Source organism: Corvus hawaiiensis, chromosome 12 (assembly GCF_020740725.1).
Source record: "Corvus hawaiiensis isolate bCorHaw1 chromosome 12, bCorHaw1.pri.cur, whole genome shotgun sequence".
NCBI lineage: Eukaryota > Metazoa > Chordata > Aves > Passeriformes > Corvidae > Corvus > Corvus hawaiiensis.
In genome coordinates, this window is record NC_063224.1 from 6,629,663 (window position 1) to 6,648,346 (window position 18,684).

Genomic DNA, 18,684 nt, shown 5'->3' on the forward strand with positions numbered 1-18,684 from the left:
CAATGTGGGGACTGGCTTTAGCTTTCCTGATAGCCCCACTTCACCTCCCCAGAACAGCCTTCCAAACGCATTCCCTGGCTTAGGAGCTCAGAGGCAGCAGGTAGGCAGCACTGCCACTCCAGCCGGATCCGCTCAAGAGCTGTGGGAGGGAGATCTGTGTGCAGCCAGGGACCAGGATGAGCCCTAAATGATGACGCTGCTCCTTGGGCTGGGAACGACCCAGCAGAGTGAAACCGCCCCCGGGATTTCCACGAGCCACTTGGCAAGTGCTGGCTCTCCTGTTGCTCACCACAGCCTCCCAGCAGGATGGGTGAGAATGGTCAGCTTCCCCTGGGACAGGCAGGGAATAGAGCCCTGCTTTTCCTGGGCACTCCCAGCCAGGAGCCACACCAAGGTGAAGAGGACTTCCAAGAGATTCAGGCATTTAACACAACTTTAAAAAAAATTACAAATATTTTAATAAAATTCATTATAAGTTACAGATTCCTGGAGAACAGGCTCCAGTGTATAAAATGGGAGACAGGCTGGGAAGAGCAGGGAAAGCACCAACAGGAACCTCTTTCCCCAGAGGAAAGAAGAAAGAGGGACAGAAAGGTTCTGACAGACATTTATTGGGGGAAAAAAAAACAAAACCAAACCTCTAAGAATGGTCCAGTGGATGTAGAAAGACATAAATCAGTCCATGTCCCTCTGTTCCTCCACCCTTCCAAATCCTCACCCCCAAAGGCAAACACATATGACGAGTCCTGTTTAAGTCACATATTTTAACAGGTCCAGGTAGACCTCAGATCCAAGCAGAGTCTGAAGATACTGATCTTCTGCAGCCCTGGGTGCCAGCAGGGATGTCTGAGAAGCCAAGAGAAAGTCTCTTGGTTCAGGTCCTTGAGATGCACCGGCACAGTGGCACAGTGTCCTTGCCCATGTCAGATGAAGCCAAAGGGGCTGGTCCCCCATGGCAGTTGAAGTCCCTTCTGCATGGAAAGGGCATCCACCCCACAGCAGGCGTTTGTGGGGCGGTGGCTGCAGTCCTCAGCAGCTGCACAGCAAGAGCACGGCCCTGGCCCACAGGGCCAAGCAACAAGAACCGACAGCACAAGCGGGAAGGAGGGGTGACAGCAGGCTCAGAGCCCTCCTGCAGGGACAGGCCAGCACACAGAGCAGCCCAGAGCTTGATGCTGAGATGAAGAGCTGAAATGAAGCAGCTTCCCTACAGGGCTTTGTGGGGTCCTCCACCCGCCAGGGCCCCTCACACAGCACACACGTCTCTCCACTCGGGTCCTCCATCCAGCCCGTAAGGCACCAGGGCTGGCTGGGCGACCAGCCAGGCAGATTCCATTTCCCTACCATGCTGGAGAGGGGCAGGGGGAAAAGACGGACACACGGAGAGATCTGAAATCCAGCCAGACCACGAGCAGGGGAAGCTTGGCCACCTGTATTTGTACATGAGGAGGTGGTGGCTGTTAGTCCAGGACAGCCATGAGGAGAAGCAGTTCCCGAAAGGCACTACCATGGCGGCCGCTGAGCCCAGACTTGTTCTTAACAACATTGCTGATGTTTTTCAGCTGCTTGTAGCACAACTTGCATTTGTGAAGCCTGGAAAAAAATGACAGCAGACACAGCATGAATCCTTAGTTGCCTGAGGTGTGGCTGTTCCTGCAGTGCCAGAGAGGCAACTCAGCAGGAGAGAAAAGTCCTGAAAATGGCCTGGAAGAGGCTGAAATATGAGCATAGCTCTGCAAAAACACCAGGCATTCAGCCCATGTCCTGATGAGACAGGAGAATGGCATCCACATAAGGGCTCTTTCACCCCTCTTCCCCCTTTGGCAGCACAGTCCAGGGAGGAAGGAGGTGCTGTTTTCCAAAGGCCAACTCTCAGAGAAGAGCTATTCAAACTCAAAATCCAGGGCCTGGCTACCAACTCATGTGTCTTGTGAGGCAGAGGGGGAAGCCACAGGGTGGTTTTACTCCCAATACTTTGTTTAGGTATGACTCAAGATACAGAGACAAAGGGAAAAGCAGTCCTTGGCCTTTTCCTCTGAGCAGGAAAGTTTGGTGTTTGCAGACAAAGGGAAGGCATGTCCAGTCTGGTATCAGAGCCTTGATGGCAAGGACATAGCTCTCTCAAGAGACAGGCTGGTCCCAGCTGGGAGCAAGTGGAAGCGTGTGCCTCACCTTTCCTCTCTGCTGATGTCCACTCCAACAGAAGGTGGTGCAGCAAGGATGTCTGTGATGAGTGGCAGGAATCTCTGGAGAATGAGCTTCAGGGATGTGCAGCCAGTCTGCACGTAACTGAAAAACAGAATCGGGTCCCACCTGAATTTCATTCCTGTCCCCCCAGCACGCAGCCCTCAAACAACCCCACTCCACCACCTGTAAGCAGGGAAGGAGAGCAACAGCCAAGTACCAACAATACATCTTAGTTAAAGCTTTCACAAAGCAAGCCTGTTCCAAAGGTCCTGGCACATACCCCAACAAGTGGGACCTCTCTGCTCAAGGGTAGAGATGTCCTGCCAAGGGAACCTGGCAGGAACCTCTCTCCCAGAAGAAAGGAAGAGCAGAAACTCCCTCTTAAGGGAGAGGCTGCAATGTTTTCCCCCTAAAGATGAGTCCCCAGGGCTGTTGCAGGACTTCATTCCCCTTGTCCCAAGCTGACAGCTTCACTCCCAGCAGTGTGCAAAGCCCATTTGTTTTACATGGCCCCTCCTGGCTGCCAGAGCTGTCTTCCATCCAACACACCTACCACAAATCCCACTATCCTGCTCCTCCTGCCCATGCATACTTTCCGTATCTTTTCCCACACACACCTGGCAACTCCATCATTCTTTTTCAGGTGTCATATCAGCATGATACTGTATCTGCAGTGGTATCTCAGGATTTTCTTTCAGGTACAAAATGCCCAGCAGAGCTCCCCTATCACTACCTACACCCTGTCCCACAAACACACCATGCTCTTAGGGCCTCACCTTTCGTATTTGCTTTGGAGCAGTTTTTCTATCTGCGGCAGGACTATAGTACACAAATCCAGCTTCCAGAGAGACCTGAAAAGGACATATCCTGAGACTGGAGACTGAGGCTCTACAAAGCTGAGCCAACACAAATAACACTTCCTAGCAAATGCCCAGACAGAGACACTCAAGTTCACTGAGCAAGTTCACTGACTCCCCCTCGTGAGAGAAAGTGGCAGGTTCTGACATATTTCTTTGACTTTCAGCAGAATTACTTTATGAAGCCCAAGACTTTGATTTTCCTTGGCCCCAAACAACTCCAGCAGTTACTGTCACTGCAGGCTTGAAGATGCGACTACAAGCACATGAACTTCATGCCTCCATGGCCCACTGGACATGGGGCAAGTAAAAGGCAGAGCTCCCAACTCCCAGCCAAGCGGCTCTTGAGCATCCCAGGGGCTGACCCCACCCAGGACTCACGCTTTTTGGTTGACAATATTCAAGAGATCCACGACAACAGACAGATCATTGATTGCCACTGCAGAGTCCAGAGAGTTCTGAGAGAGAAGGGGAAGAAAAAGTCACCTATTGCAAAGCTCAAACTGGTTGGGCTAATGCAAATTTGTATCTAGTGCTGCTTTTCCAAAACAAGGTAGAGGAAACGTGAAGATGGCTAGGGAACTCTCTCATGGGAAAGTTTTTTTGGTGACCATTCAGCTGCAGGTGGGACACAGTAGCACTCTGTGGTACACCCCCGGGAACAAAAGCTGTGAGACCCCATGTTTTGTATGAGGCAGAATCAGCCCCAGACACGCAAAGAGAGCTGCTCAGCTGCTCCCCTCATGAGCCCTAGGTATCTCCTCATGCTTGCCTTGATGTCACTGGTGCTCCATACAGCCCGCACGGTGTCCAGGTTCTTGTGGCGGCTGGTGAGCACCACACACATGGTCTCGTGGCCTTTCCTGATCTGGGACATGGCTTCCTCATCCACCAGCTCCGTCTGGCTTTGGTTTTTCACAGCCTGGAAGTACAGACACCAATAACAGAGCAGGATGGCACGGAAAGGTGGGAGCTTTCTCTGGCCTAGGTGAGAGCCCATTTTGGCAGACAGGATGTCAGTGAATACTGATTTCTTTGCAGATGGTTGTAAAAACCTTTTGAAATGGAAATGCTCAATTTGTTCTGGTTTCAGTTACTGATTTTCTGCTTTTTCTACTATGTCAATCACGAACATGTTTAAAGCTTTGGGAAAACTCTCAAAAAAGATGAATTCAAAGTAAGTTTTCAAAACCAGTATGTTTTAATAAAGAAATGTTTTCACATAAACCCTATTTTTTTATGTGAAACACTTGTTTGGAAACAGCAAATTTTATTAGAAAGCATAGATACAAAATTTATTAGACTCTCAATTTGCTTCCTGCCCAGGCCATGCTAGAACAACTACTTCCTTTGTTCACATTTAGACCTTGGGATCATCAGGATGCTCTGGTCTTTCCCCCTTTTTAAGACAAGAGAATACCCTCCCCAGGAGAGACCAAGAAGCCTCCAAGATGCAAGAGGCAGAGATTCCTGTGAAATTATTATGTACATGCAATGGCAGACGCCAGTTTTTTAAATGAACCACTATCTGGTACATGGAATAGTTCAGTGACTGTCTCACCCCTTGCTCTCTGCTTTGGTAACAGCTTTTTCATGAGCAGGGCTCAACTCTGCTGTATTTACACCAACCACAATGGGGGACCCCCTTTCAGATGCCACCCAACATAGACATTGGCTGGAAAACATTATCCAGAGACACTTACTGGGAGAAAGTCAGAGGCCTTCAGGCCAATGGGCTCATTCCTGGCTGCCGGAATCACTGATGGCTCTGTTCTGCTCAAAGAAGTTGAGGAGGCAATCGCTGGCCTCTGGACTGGATCAGGCTGCAGAAGAAATTGGGATAAAAGCTCTAGCACGAACAGTCTGGCCCTAGTCTGGTGACCTTTATTTCTGACCTGCTTTCTTCTCACAGCAGGGTCCTAACGCAGCAGCAGTCTCCAGTTTGCTAGCATAGTTTAAGAGGCAATAAAGTATCTCTCAGGTACACACCGCTATGTAATTAAGGTTTGTAAAGAACATGGAGATACCCCAGCAAAAGTGCCGAGTGCTGTTACTGTTATGAAATTAGGGCAATGGGCTGTGGCCAGCCTGAAGGCTAAGAGAGAATTCTAAAGAAGCCAGTATAATGAATCCTGGCACATCAGCTGCTTGCAGTTTTGGCAACAAAACAGCCTCTGTTCAAGCATTTGTAGAAACCTGGCACTTGGTTCTCTTGAGTGCCCAATCTCTCTGAGATGCAAGGAGAAGCACCACTGCAAGCACAAGCAGCAAACTAAAACAATAGAGCCGGTCGGAGGCTTGGCCTTGGTTCTACTGCTAAGGCAGCAGCACAAAGCCTAGAGCTGCACTTTTACTGCCCTTCAGTAAACAATCAGCCCAAGTAGAAATCACAAATTCCCCAGCTCTGCACATTGTTCACAGGGGGGGCAGGAACAGCAATTCATAGATCACACAGTACATACGAGCTCTTGCTTTGGCAACGAGGTCTGGACATCCGCAGCTTGGCTGGGCTTCACTGCTTCCTTTGCAGTTCCAGGCTCTACCAAGAGGGAGAGAAGTGGGAAAGCAGACACTGATGGTCACTTTCAAGAGTTGAGAGCAAAGGTTCTGTTTAGCTACACTGCAAGGAGCCATTTCTGCCTTCAGGCAGCTCTCCCTCTTTTGAGGGCCATTAACCCTACCCCCACCAAGGGGTCATTTCCATACTCACCATCCTCAGGAGGGGCTGGAAAGGGCTCATTTCGAGGAGGAGTTCGGCCTACAGAATAAGATTAAAAAAATAAACAAATGAAGGAGCATCCAAGGCTACTGATAAGTGGTAAGTCAACCTTGGAGCAGAGAAATCTCCAACAACTCCACACATGAGGGTAATCAGTGATACAACAAGCAGAGTTATCTCCTTTAGGCCCTGACACTATTGTTGAGTTTAGCTTTCAGCCTTCATGGATAGGAGGGACAAAACCGACCCCTGTGGTTCACTGCTGCTGTAGAGGTGTGAAGCCTGAGACAAGGCACTGTCACAACAAATGATACTAGAAAAAATCCACCTCCTGTTATTGATTTATATAAGCAAATAAAAATAATTGCTATGAATTCCTCAGAAAGAGTATCTCATTTTATCATTTACATAAAAATGAGATACAGACACTGCACAATGCCTCCTAAACAACAATCTTTGCTTTAACAAAACATTTTGCCTTTCCTTCTTTAACGAAGGCTGCTGATCTCATACATATCAAAATTCTAAGCTAATAAAATTTCCTTAACACTCTAATCAGGATAGGAAGGCAGCACATTTACAATAAAGCTCTGGATTCTGAGGCTTCAAACAGACATCACTGTACCCTAGTAAAGGTGCCACCTTTCAGCTGTTCACCAACATGATCTGTGCTTCAGAATATTAAAGAAAAGCTTTCTGAACCCTCCAGTCACAGGTGAAGTCTCTGTTACAGTAAGCCAAAGGTCAGTTCTACTGAATCAGTTTAGTGTCCTCATCTCAAACCCAAACCCTACTCAAAAGCACAAAAACCCCTGGTACTGACAGATCGCATTCTTGGGCTGGAAGATCTCTTTGTAATCCTCCTGGTTCTGGATCTCAGCCTTTGATTCCTTCTCATCCCGGTCATCTTCACTGCTAGGACTGTGCCTCTCACTCTCCGAATTGTGCTTCACTCTGCTGTGGAAAAAGAGTTGTTGTCAGGGGAAGCCGTATTGTCAGAGAGAGAGAGAGAGCGAGCACTGAGTGCCTGGTGCATTTCCTTAAAATCTTGAAATTCAACAAGCCAGCAGACTCCCTCACCTCTGTGGCTTGCTGCAGCTCGTTGAGGGCCTGTCATAGATGCGGCGAAGGGAGGACCCTGTGGGGGTAGGTGGCACAAGAGGCTGGTCGTCCCTGATCAACCCATGAGGAATAGAATCTGACTTTGGGACTCTGCTGAGATCCACAACGAAGGAAGAGACTGTGCTTTGTGCAAAGGAAACGCCTATCTGCAGAGGCAAAAGATCAAGGTAATTCACCAAGGAGTGGAGTGCACACCAGCCCTTTTGAGAACAGGAGTGATGCAGTGACCCTCAGCAACTGCGCTTGAGGACTGCTCAGTTCAGTGCTGAGGATTTTTCAACCTGAAGTTGCCAGCAATTTATGAAAAGCTTGGATAGAACTTTTGCCAAGTATAGCTTCTAAATACTGGTCAAACTAAGCCCGAGTTCTTTCCTCCAGAAGCCAAAGAGACACGAAGTGGAGCACAAGGCACACAGCCTTTGGGCATGCTGCAAGCCCTGACACAATCTTACAGGTCTGAAGGCCTGCAAGGAGGCAGCAGGATTTTATCTTGTGTTTCACAGCTGCCTCCCCCCGCCTCAGGAGCAGTGCCTTACCAGCTGGTTGTTGCTGATAGACAAGTCAGCTACTTTTCCCCAGTTCACCAAGACCACATCAAAACAGCGCTCTGGCTCCCAGCCGTACACACGCAGCGAATCCTGGAAGCCGCTGTACAAGCAGCAGCCATCTGGGTTGAAGAGCACACACCTGGGAGGAAGGCAGGAAGAGAATCAGGCACAGCATTCCCACCTTGCTCAGTCCTTGTGGGTCTCTGACTACACTGAACACCTTCAGTTCTGTTTCTAACAATGAACCTTCCAATCTGGTGTGCAACCTGGTGGGCCTGTGCAACATCTGCAGCAGCCCAGACTTCTCCCCAGTAACGTCTCTCTCTGAGGAAACCCTCCCTTCACCCCACCTTTAGTCTCTGCCTAGTACATTTCAGTAGGAATTTAATGTACCTGACAGGAGTAGCTTCCTCTTCAATACAGCTCACAACTTGAAACTTCTCCAAGTCCCAGAACCGAACAGTCCTGTACACACAACACAACAAAATTCATTGCTCTAGAAATCACAGTAGGATCCAGATTTTTAACAAAACAGTTAGAATGACTTTTGCTGTTGTGCACATACAGTGACCCTAGACAGAAGGCTGGTCTAGCTAAGATCCGTGAATCCAGACAGGGATACTCAGAGGCTCTAGACACAGACAGGCATTTAGAGCTGACCCAGAGCTAAGAGAACACCCTGCCAGCTGAGCAGGGCTGCCTGCTGTTCACACAGGATGTCAGCTGGATTAGAGAGATGCTTGGGGCTACACATTGGTTTCTAGTGTGGCAGAAGGTGCCATCAATTTTGGATGAGAAGGGAAGATCTCCATGTTCTGCCCATCACAGATGATGTCCAGATGTCTGGCTCTTGCAATAGCAGGTTTGAGTTGTGTGACATTCCTCTTTGTCATGTTTCTACAAGGAAGAGCATCAGGAAATAGAACAGACATACACATTTCTCTTCTTTCTCCCTCCCCTTATGTACCTGTCAGAGCTGCCAGAAGCCAAAAGGTATTCATTGGGATGGAATTCAACAACGTTTACTGGGCCAGTGTGTCCTGTAAACTCAAACATTAACTTCCCAGCAGTCAGATCCCACAGCTGAAAGGAGGAAAGAACAGAGACTCTTGAAGAGATTTAATGTTAGAGATTTCCAATACACTTGGGATTTCCTTGTACTGGCAACCTTCTAACACTTCCCCCCTCCAAGAACAGGATCAAGTCTGTCAAAGAAAGCAATAATCAAGGAAAAAGTACCATCCCAGTCATTTAAGGTTTTGTTTTGGTTTTGGGTTTGGTTTTTTTTGCATTATCTTTTATTTTCCATGTAATTTGTCCCTGAGAAGTTTCTATTTTATATTTAGAGACTGAGACAAAATATAGCAGTTCCATCTGTCCCCACAGACTGTATCTCAAAAGTGAACAAACAAAATTCCAAAAGCTCTGAATCCCTTTGGAATTCCCTCTTCCTGTGCTCTAGTCTCCACTTGAAAATGCAGGGAAATAACTGATCAGTTAATAATGTGAAACTGAAAATAAGATCAGTCCTTCATCCCCATTCCTCATACTCCATGTGAAACAACTGAAGTCACTACCTCAGTCAATACTTTTCTGAACTCCTTCTCTTACTCTGCTCAGTCCTGACAGCAATTTTCAGACTGATAATCACATGTAATGTACATAATACAAGCAGAGCCAGAAATTAGTCTGGTGAAGCAATGTGCTGCGGACAACTCATTCTACAAGGTTTACTGAGGCCAATGTTCAGGTACCACAACTCTACTACCATCAAAACATTAATTTTTCTGTGCATAGTCTTTCCCAATATGTCTGCTGGATAAGGGCATTTCAACACATGCAGCTCTTCTATGGGTGTTGAGGGCCATCAGACACGATCCCCATAAGAAAACTGGTCTCTGCAAAGCCATGGGGCTCAGTCAGCTGCCTAATGAATGATGGGTGTTTATGAGTGAGTGCTGGCAATGCCTGGTAAAAAGACAATCCCAGCATTCCCATGTGCTGCAAGCACATAAGGATGGTGTCACAATAAATTACCTTTACAGTGTGATCATCAGCAGCAGAGGCCACCCATTTCCCATCAGGGCTAAAGCGGAGACACCGAACTGCTTCTGTGTGACCCTGAAATGAGGAAAAACAGTGTTCTGGCTTTTGTCTTTCAATCCTATACAATATAATAAACCAAAATCAATTAAGTGTTTTACAGAGTTCACAGCTTGCAGAACACAACACTGTACTCAAGACACTACACCCAGCCACACTAAATGTGTGTCATCTCTCTCATCTAGACATTAATGCCATCAGTTTGAGTATGGTAAATACAGATCTGGCTTCACTAATACGAATTAGTTCTAAATTACAGATTTACATATGGTCAGATAGAAGTGCTGTGACAGTCTCCAGTTTCTACACAAAATTAATATACAGCAAGTTCTTTAGGTAGAAGAAGGTCCCAAGAACAGAACCATCTCAGTGCAGAGGTAATACCACTAAAAATATAAAGAAACCCTTAGGATGCTCTCAATCCCCCACTGAAGCCATCCTCACTACAGCACATTATATCCATTGATACCCCATAATATCCATTTCATATTCCCATACAGCTTGCAGAGGCCTGCTGAGGTTTGCCAGGCCACTTCACAAATCGTGCAGATCTTATTCTCATGCTGGAAAACCAGGAAGTTAATTGTACATAGTCACATTTAGGTTTGCTCACAAGTCCTCAAAAGAAATATTTCTCCCCTCTTTGCCTGAAACCTAATGAAACATCATACCTTGAATGTGAAGATACAGCCTTTTCTTCTTACATCCCAGAGCTACAAGGAAGAAAAGCAAACAAATGATACGTTTAGAGCAGTGTGTGGGGAGCCCAAGGGTCCTGCCAGAACAAGGGGTCTCTGTGTCACCAAGCTAACAGACACTGCAGAATGAAGGGGCTGCTGAACCCCTGTTGGCCTCAGGGGCATTTTCTAACTCCCCAAGCGAGAATCAATCCTGGAAGGTCTCTCTTACTACAGCAGCTCAGTTCTGACAGTCAAACACCAGCCTGAGGAAGCAGACACAATCCACAACAAGCAGGACATCTGTGCTTGCTGACACCAGGTCTTGGCTGGCACCTTACTCAGAGCCACATTCCACACCAGAGGAGTCACATTCATGAGCTGGCTGTGAAAATACAGGCACGGATTTCACAAGCACTCACAAATACACCTGCCCACACATGGAAATGATGATGTGCAGCATCTACCAACAGCTCAACACAAAACACGTTCTGGCACTCTTCAAAACAAAGACACTGCAGGTAAAGAGGGAAATCTCTAGTGGAAGCTGGTATTACCTTAATGTTGGTGTCCAAGGAGCCAGATGCCACAAAGCTTCCAAAAGGATGGAAATGAAGGCTGCAGATATTTGCTTTGTGACCTGGTAAGGTACGAAGAACTGGGAAAAGGAAAGGCAGAGCAGAAAGAAGGAATAGGGGAAAAATATTTAATAGTTCACTTCCACACGGAAGTGTAGCCATACTATCCCCACCGTTATTTTATGGAAATATATATTATTTTGTGGAAACACCTCTGACTTTACCCTGGCAATGCAAAGAAACAACAATAGAAAGGCCATGATCAATGAACCTAATGGAAGCCCTGTCCTTAGGTATGGAAGCTATGGATAGAATTCCAAAGGTCTCCATTCTGAAAATGAGGCAGCTGGCAGGCAGTGCATCTTCCCACTTGTTACAGAGACAGCAAAATGGGCCAGAGGAGGAACAGTTTGAGCCAGGAAGTGAAACGGTCTTGACTGCCTGCAGCATTCACCTTGCAGTTATTAGACAGACCCCTTCCCAGGACTCTGCACCCCCATCCAGGCACCACCTCTTAGGTTCCAATATTCACCCCAGACTCCTTCAATTGTCCCTTGCAAGAATCCTTATAAAGACAGAAAATGGATGCTTAGGAAGCAGGAGACCAAGAAACGATCAGAGTGTTTCAGCAAGTCATCAAGTAACACCCCCTGTCATTCTGGAAACCAGAAAGGACCAGTAGAACTGGTACATCCTATCTCGGCAAGCAGTGACAAATGCAGAACTCAACTCTAAGAAAAATTGCTCAGATAATAATAAGGGAAATCCCTCTCCCTCATCCGTCATCTGGAACAAGCTGATGATTCCCCTGGAAGAAATCAGCTCTTGAGCCAGAGCTGGGGTGATCATTTGCACAGACACTGGCTCATAGGTCTTCTAATAAATGCACCCAGATCAGCTACTCCCCACAGGCAGAGCCAAAGTATTCCATAACTGAACTGATTCTAACTGTCTGAATGACAAAAGTGCTTTTCATTATTGATGCTGCCTGTGGTTTGCCTGCTTAGCTCAGCCAGTGTAAGTCTATTTTCATTACACATTCCTTCTATGAACAAGCAGCAACCTATAAGAAATACTCAGTCATTTTCTGGTATTCCTGCTGGAATGCACTCAAGTGATTTAAGATACCTTTGAAAACTCATGCTAGGATTTGAGCAAAATGCAATAAATAAAGCATGATTCAACAGTGGTCTTTAAAGGATCAGAGCTTGATGAGTTCATAGCTTTTACAGTTTATTAAAAATTAGGTCTTTGTCTATTTATGTGGCCATGCAAGAGCAGGAGAGCAGAAATATTGCTTGAGGAAAAAAGAAAAGTTAGAACCTAAGAACTAGAAGTCAACAAGCAGGGGATTCCTGCATTTTTGCAGAACCTAATAAACTTAAAACTTCCAAGCTGATTTGGGATCCTTTTATTAAGGTTGGCAACTTCAAGCTGAGACTGAATACAAATTCTATATGCCTAGTTATCTACACATGCATAGAAACTGATCTGGAATGTAGATTTTGACACACTCAGGTCAAAACAATAGAAACTAGTTCCTCAGATCAGTGTCCCCAGTACATGTCCAAATTTCTGCTCAAGCATGAATACACCTCTACAGCCTCAGCAGAAGGACAAAAAAGAGTTGCAGATGAAGATGAAAGCAATGCCAGTCTCCTGCTCCTTCTTAAATCAGGAACCTTCTGGGTCAGCACAGATATTAAGCGTAAGGATTCTCCAAAAAGTGTGCATGAACAGAAGCAGAAACTCATGGACACATACCTTTGGCAGCTTCCAGGTCCCAAACTCGAATGGATCCTGACCGGGACCCTGCAACTATGAGCTTCTCATTTGGGTTGACCTGTAGGCTCTCGATGGGGGTTGTGTGGCCAGTCAAGCTCTGCAAAGAAAACCATCAGTCACAGTCAACAGCTGCTGGCACAGCCCTGTATGAACCACAGCATCGCTCATACCTGAGGGGTGACTCTTTAGCCATGAGTTGGGACCACCTGGCTGTGCCACCAGTCCTTTTTTCTCAGCAGCCACCAGTATGGCAGAGCACACTAAAGCCCATCACTGCACCCAGCACAGCACACCTGTCTTCCCACATTATCCCACTTTCTGGGGCACACTGACTAAGTTTTAAAGGATCCATCAACAGAGACACAGGTAGTTAAACATTAGGTGTGGATGCTCAGACAAGGCTGACACATTCTTACATCATAAAAATTATGCTGTGGTAGCACAATGGCACTGTGTTTGCTCTAAATGGGTCATGTAAGTGTCATGAACCAGTTACAAAATCAAAGCAAGAGCAAAAGCAGGGCTACTTTGAGATCTTCACACAAGCACCAAGCCATAGGTTGCTGTCAGCAATGGATGTCACAGTGACAGCATGGTGCTAATTCTGAAGTACTGACTTGAGGCTTAAGGCAGTAATTCACATGTATCAAGTTCCTTTCATCCTTGAGCACCTGAAAGCTTACAAATTACATCAGCGTTTTGAAAAGGCCGACATTTTAGTAGAACACAAGAATATTTAAAACTAGCTCTAGAAAACAAATTCCACCACTGCAGACTTTCTGCTTGCCAAATAAGCAGTATTCTCTGCTTTACTCCATCCTCAAATATGTCTTTTTAAATAGCTACACCGGCTCTGTGCCTCCCACACACATACAGAGGCTGGGAATGCCAGTTGGAAGCTGCCTGTTCTGATGGCACTTTCTTAGGAATCCATGTGCAATTGAAATCCTCTACAAACTCCACAGCTGCAACTGCCATTGCTAGTGAGAACTAGAGCTCACACTTAAACCAGGTCACAAGGTTACTGGAAAAGTTCCTCTTCTCCCTCTTTCCCAACATCTAAGCATCCATAATCCTTATAATATAAACACTAAAAACTAATTTCAGAGGACAACCCCAAAAATCAAGATTCCTTTGACATACAAGAATGGCACAGGCAGCTTCAGTCAGCCCCTGCCTCTCAGAAACAGCAGCTCCCAACGCCTGTGGTTCCCAGGAAGCACAAGAGAGGTGCAGCTCTCTGATCCCACAGAAAGGGTACAGAGTCAGTTCTTCAACCTTCTTCTTGAGTAAGGCAATAGTCCAGTTTCAAACTACAGTCATGCTACCACCAAGGGCCTGGAAAGACACTGCTTGACTACACTGTGCAAGAAGCACAGCCCTGCCAAAGGTGACCCTTCATACACTGAATGAACAGAAAAATAAAGCACACACGTTCTCCTTTTAGCCTTTTTGACTTGACTTTCCTGATTTCTTCCTCACAAGGCTCACACTGGCTAGAGCAATGCCTTCAATACCACAACATTATTGTGTTGTTAATTAAACAAATGACAAGAGACATGTGCTAAAGCTGGTTTTATACAACACCCACTCAAAGTGATGCAGGATAGATATCTGTTAAATATATATTTATGGTGCACTTTAGTGATCACTGCTGGGGTAACCCTACCCTTGCTAACACGCTGCCAACAGAGTTACTCCTCCCCAGCCTACAGCAAACTATTGTGGCAACCTTTGTGCTGACACTTAGGGATGGTGGCACAGGTGGGAATGCATCCTGCTGGGATAGCTCCTGCTGTGACTGCGAACCCCAGGGTATAAAACTGGCCCCTGTAGCCTGCACTATAAAACTAGCTGTTCTTGCACAAAACTCTTCCTTTAATTATTTGTAGACTGGTAATATATAAAGCACAATATTCTTTATCTGAGTAAGCACTGGCCCAGCTCAAGCATTCCCACTATACCTCTAGAGCAGTGGACCCACCAGGCACCCAATCCTGTCCCTACCTTTAGCTAGAATCTGGTTACACAGCTTTGTGTTGGCAAACTCTATTCACAAGTCCCACAGGCTCCACCCCAACAATCTCTCCCCTCATTCCCTACCCTCCAAACCCCAGAATTAATATTCCCATCCCACAAAAGCTGAAAACAGGCCTGTTCTTACCATGATGCAGTTGGGCTTGCTAACTGACCATATGTTGACCCGACAGTCATCACCTCCAGTGGCCAGCATCCGGCCTGAACCTTTTCCCAGGACTACTGAGGACACATTGCTGCTGTGGGCCATGATTTCTTCTGCACAAAACAAAGCAAACACTTATTACAGATTAGTATAAAAATTTTCATCCCATCCCTCCAAAAGGTCTAAAAAAAATATTCTTCCTCCAAAAACTCTTTCCAGTTTCCACTGGACAAGCTGCAGCAGCCCACTGTTCAGATAAGAAGTCACACTATTATCTTGCTTTGAACAGTCCCTCTTGGCTCTGCCTGCTGCACTTAAAACATTTGCTGACCAAAGCTTCACAACTCCAGCGCTCACATGGCTTACTAAAAGCATCTTCTCCCACTTGCAGCAGCTCAGGAGCTTTTGAAGATTTGCTCAAATGCAGCAACCTGATCACAGAAGGTGCTTTACCTGCAATAATGCACAGCAGCCAGAGTCATCTAGTGAAAGGCCCTCTAATCCTGTTCTAGACAGCAGCAGCAGACAGTCCAACCTGAGAGGAACTGGCAGAGGAGCAGCTCCCTCCCCTGAGTTTTGGCAGAGGCTTTGCTACATCTCCACTAGGTAACACAGGCAAAACTGAGCGCTGCAGAGCATGCAACTATGACAAAGGAGAGTGAATATCTATCCAAAAGGGCAGAAAATAACAAATCTGATTGATGCTAAATGACTGTTAAAAAGCCAGGAGCTGAGAGGAAGTTCTGACACTGCAACAACAGAACTCTATGGCAACCTCATCAGAAAGAAACCAATTTGGGACAAAAAAGAAGCCGAATGAGCATCTTTGCTTAGACATCTCACAGCGGAATTTTCAGTTCACTCAACATTTTGGCAAGGGCTTTTGGCAGATGCATTTACCAATATCTTCACCTGACTGTTCTCTTCTTTGAAAGGTCACAAGCTTTGACCGAATAGTTATGAAACTGTAAAAATAGTTATGAGTCTGTAAAAAGGCTAGGTAGCATCAATCCAGCTTTCGTTCAGATTGTTTGGCTGGGAGGAGCAATTTGATCATTTTACATGCAACACTAATCCAAAAGGATATTAGATGGTTGCAATAATAATTACAGGTACTTTGATCTCGAACTCTCAAGACTTTTTTTGAAAGCAAAACTGCGCAACTTTCACTTGGGCTGGAGAAATACCTTTCAAATTACAAAGGTAACTGGGCCATAAATTACGTGTGAAGGGCAAATCTGAAAATACACCTGCATTGTGTTGAAAGACCAAACTTCCACATAAAAATGCTAAACAAAGCCCGTATGGATACATAGACTAGAAGGTAACCAAAAGTACAATTAGCATTAATAGACCAACTCACTAGTTAAAATTGAAAGGACAGATGCTGAGCACTGCTGCTGGAACAAGTGTGTCAGCAGCTCCACTTTTTCCCTCTTGATTTCCTTCTTAATAATATATTGTAAGTTTAAAAGTCACTGTGGAAACATCCAAGCCTCTCTTCATAAAAGCCAGGTGATAACCTGACATCTGCCTTGGCCAGAGAGGTTCATTCGCTCCCCCATGAATGCCTTACACACACAAATTTTTTGTTTCATGAAGTTCTTGTCACCAGCTATCACCCACCAGCCCAGCACCACTAAACTCCTAATTAGCATTGCTGAAACATCCCTAACACTCAGAACGCTCTAAAGAGGATGCTAAGATGGGGCAGAGCCTAGTAAAAATGAAGATCGAGAACTTCTGCCCACCTAAGGAGAATGGAGATGCATAGACTACCAGCTTTTCCTGCAACTGGAGCTTCAGGGATGGGAAGATAACATAGCAAACTGGCTTTCTGCTCAAAAAGATACAAAATTCCTCAGTCAGTTATCTCAGATGACTTCATGTGTTACCAGTCAAGAACACTATTTCTGCCAGCCAGTTTCCAAACCCCACTCATTGACTAAAGCAAGTGATCACATCCTACTGCTTCTAAGCATTCCCCAACAGCCCCTATGAAATAACTCACCAGTGACCAGCTAGAAATTGGTAGTCAGCAACAGTCTACTGCTCCTTCAGAGGAAGAATAATGGACATGAAACCAGCAGATTCTTACTGTCTCTTTCAAACCAATTTCAAGAGAGTGGGACACACAGGCCCTGCAAAAATTACCCCAGCCCTCCTGCAGCAGAGAGCTCAGTAAACCTTCTGTAACAAGTGAGCACCAATGAAGGACAACCCAACAGAGGCTAAGTTTGGGACCTTCTCCCTCATACTGAGGCAATTCCCCACCGCAATCTGGCAGTCTCCATTGAATGACAGAATATTCTAAGTTGAAAGGAACCCACAAGGATCATCAAATCCTATTCCTGCTTGTCCTGCACAGGACAAACCCCGCTTAGCCTGAGAGCGTTGTCCAAACGCAGGGTTGGTGCTGTGACCACCTCCCTGGGGAGCGTGTTCCTGTGTGTAACCACCCTCTGGGTGAAGAACCTTTTCCTAATATTCAGCCTAAACTTCCCCTGGCACAGCTCCAGACACTCCCTCAGGTCCTGTCATTGATCACAGACAGCAGAGATCGGAGCTGTCCCTCCAACACACTCATGAGGAAGCTGCAGCGCAAAATAAGCTCTGCCCTCAGTCTCCTCTTCTCCAGGCTGAACAAGCCAAGAGACCTCAATCACTCCTTTGCATGGCTTCTCTAGACCCTTCACCATACTCATAATCCTTCTTTGGATGTTTTGTTACAGCTTTAGATCCTTCTTGAACTGTGGTGCCCCCAGACTCGAGGTGAGGCTGCACCAGCACAAAGCAGAGCAGGACCATCACCTTCCTTGATGCACCCCAGGACACAGATGGCCCTTTGGGCTACCAGGGCACACTGGTGACTCATTTTCAACTTGCAATCGACCAGGAACCCCACATCCCTTTCTGTGGGGCTGCTCTCCAGCCTCTCATTCCCCAGCCTCTCCCTACATCCAGGGTTGCCCCTTGACAGGTGCCCCATCCCTCATTGCCTCGGTTGTTCTTGTACTACAGTAGAACCACGTGGGGCTAGACAGGCTCTTAGCCTCGTGCTGCATCAACTAGTCAGAAAAAATAAAGGCCGTGACCCTTCGAAAATAGCACTGATAAGGCCACGCTATTCACTGTGCCGCTATGTTTTCCAACAGGACTTCCAGGAGTTAAATATTCCAGCCAGCAATGTAAAAAGAGGGCCGGGGCACCACATCCAGGGCAGGGATGAGGTGGCTCCCATCCCTCCCCGCTCCCAGCCGGGGCGGCTCCCCCGCCCGGCACTCACGCAGCTTCCATGCCGTCTTCGTGGTGACGGCCACGGCCATGGCTCAGCGCGGCGCCTCTCGGGCGGGCAGCGCCTTTCTCCTCCCGGCGAGGCTCCGCTCTGCTAGCGCGTCCTACGGCCAGGCCGTGCACCGGGGCTGCCCCGGCCGTCCTGCGGGCACACAAACACGGTCACGGCGAGACCCTCCTGAGAGGCGGCACGGCGGGGGACGAGGCCTCACCGCTGATGAACATCACGGGACGGGAGCGCTGGTCGGGCCGAGGGCGATCGCCTGGACGCTGGTGGCAGCGAGGCCCGGCGGTACCGGACCGGGACCCCCTGCCCGCCACCGCCCTACAACCGGCCCCTCACAACAACCCCGCGCCGCGCCGGGCGGTTGCCCGGGCTCCGCGCACCGCTCGGCCAATGGCAAGCGAGGGCGGGGTGGTTGCCATAGCGACGGCAGCGCGGCCGCCACTCACAGCGCGGCTTATTGGCGGAGCCCCGCAGGCGCGGCCAATGAGGAGGCGGCGCTCTGGATGGGGGCCGCCATTTTGCGGGGCCGCCCTGAGGGGCGGGGGCCGGACAGCTCCCGCTCTGCGGCCGGTTCAGAGCGCGCAGCTGCCCCGGAGCTCCCGTGAGGGCGGCCGGGGTCGTTCCC

At 47.4% G+C, this 18,684-nt stretch overlaps 1 protein-coding gene across 3 annotated transcripts; it reads right to left on the minus strand.

The window, feature by feature from the left end:
* Positions 1-434: 434 nt before the first annotated feature.
* On the minus strand, positions 435-18,437 carry KATNB1 (katanin regulatory subunit B1). 3 transcript variants are annotated; one of them, XM_048316855.1, is made up of 20 exons: positions 18,265-18,436; positions 18,045-18,194; positions 14,741-14,871; positions 12,556-12,673; positions 10,771-10,871; positions 10,208-10,249; positions 9,471-9,554; positions 8,401-8,516; positions 7,827-7,898; positions 7,422-7,572; positions 6,844-7,031; positions 6,587-6,720; positions 5,755-5,802; positions 5,507-5,583; positions 4,748-4,867; positions 3,817-3,966; positions 3,426-3,502; positions 2,964-3,038; positions 2,173-2,289; positions 435-1,593 (listed from the first exon to the last, which is right to left on the minus strand). In XM_048316855.1, exons 2-20 carry the CDS (start codon positions 18,082-18,084, stop codon positions 1,461-1,463), a joined length of 1,974 nt encoding a protein of 657 aa, XP_048172812.1. In that variant the 5' UTR covers positions 18,085-18,194; positions 18,265-18,436; the 3' UTR covers positions 435-1,460. The 3 variants fall into 3 exon arrangements, with proteins under 3 accessions (XP_048172812.1, XP_048172813.1, XP_048172811.1); XM_048316856.1 differs by having other exon boundaries at positions 6,587-6,717; positions 18,045-18,437; XM_048316854.1 differs by having other exon boundaries at positions 18,045-18,436.
* Between the last annotated feature and the right edge of the window lie 247 nt (positions 18,438-18,684).

What these genes read in the sequence shown, in the direction of transcription:
- KATNB1 (XM_048316855.1), bottom strand. Translation starts at nt 18,084, where the DNA reads ATGGCCGTGGCCGTCACCACGAAGACGGCATGGAAGCTGC. An exon ending in GAAGACGGCATGGAAGCTGC is followed by an intron (nt 14,872 to 18,044) that starts GTGAGTGCCGGG and finishes TGTTTTGTGCAG; the next exon opens with AAGAAATCATGGCCCACAGC. An exon ending in GGAGCACCAGTGACATCAAG is followed by an intron (nt 3,503 to 3,816) that starts GCAAGCATGAGG and finishes CTTCTCTCTCAG; the next exon opens with AACTCTCTGGACTCTGCAGT.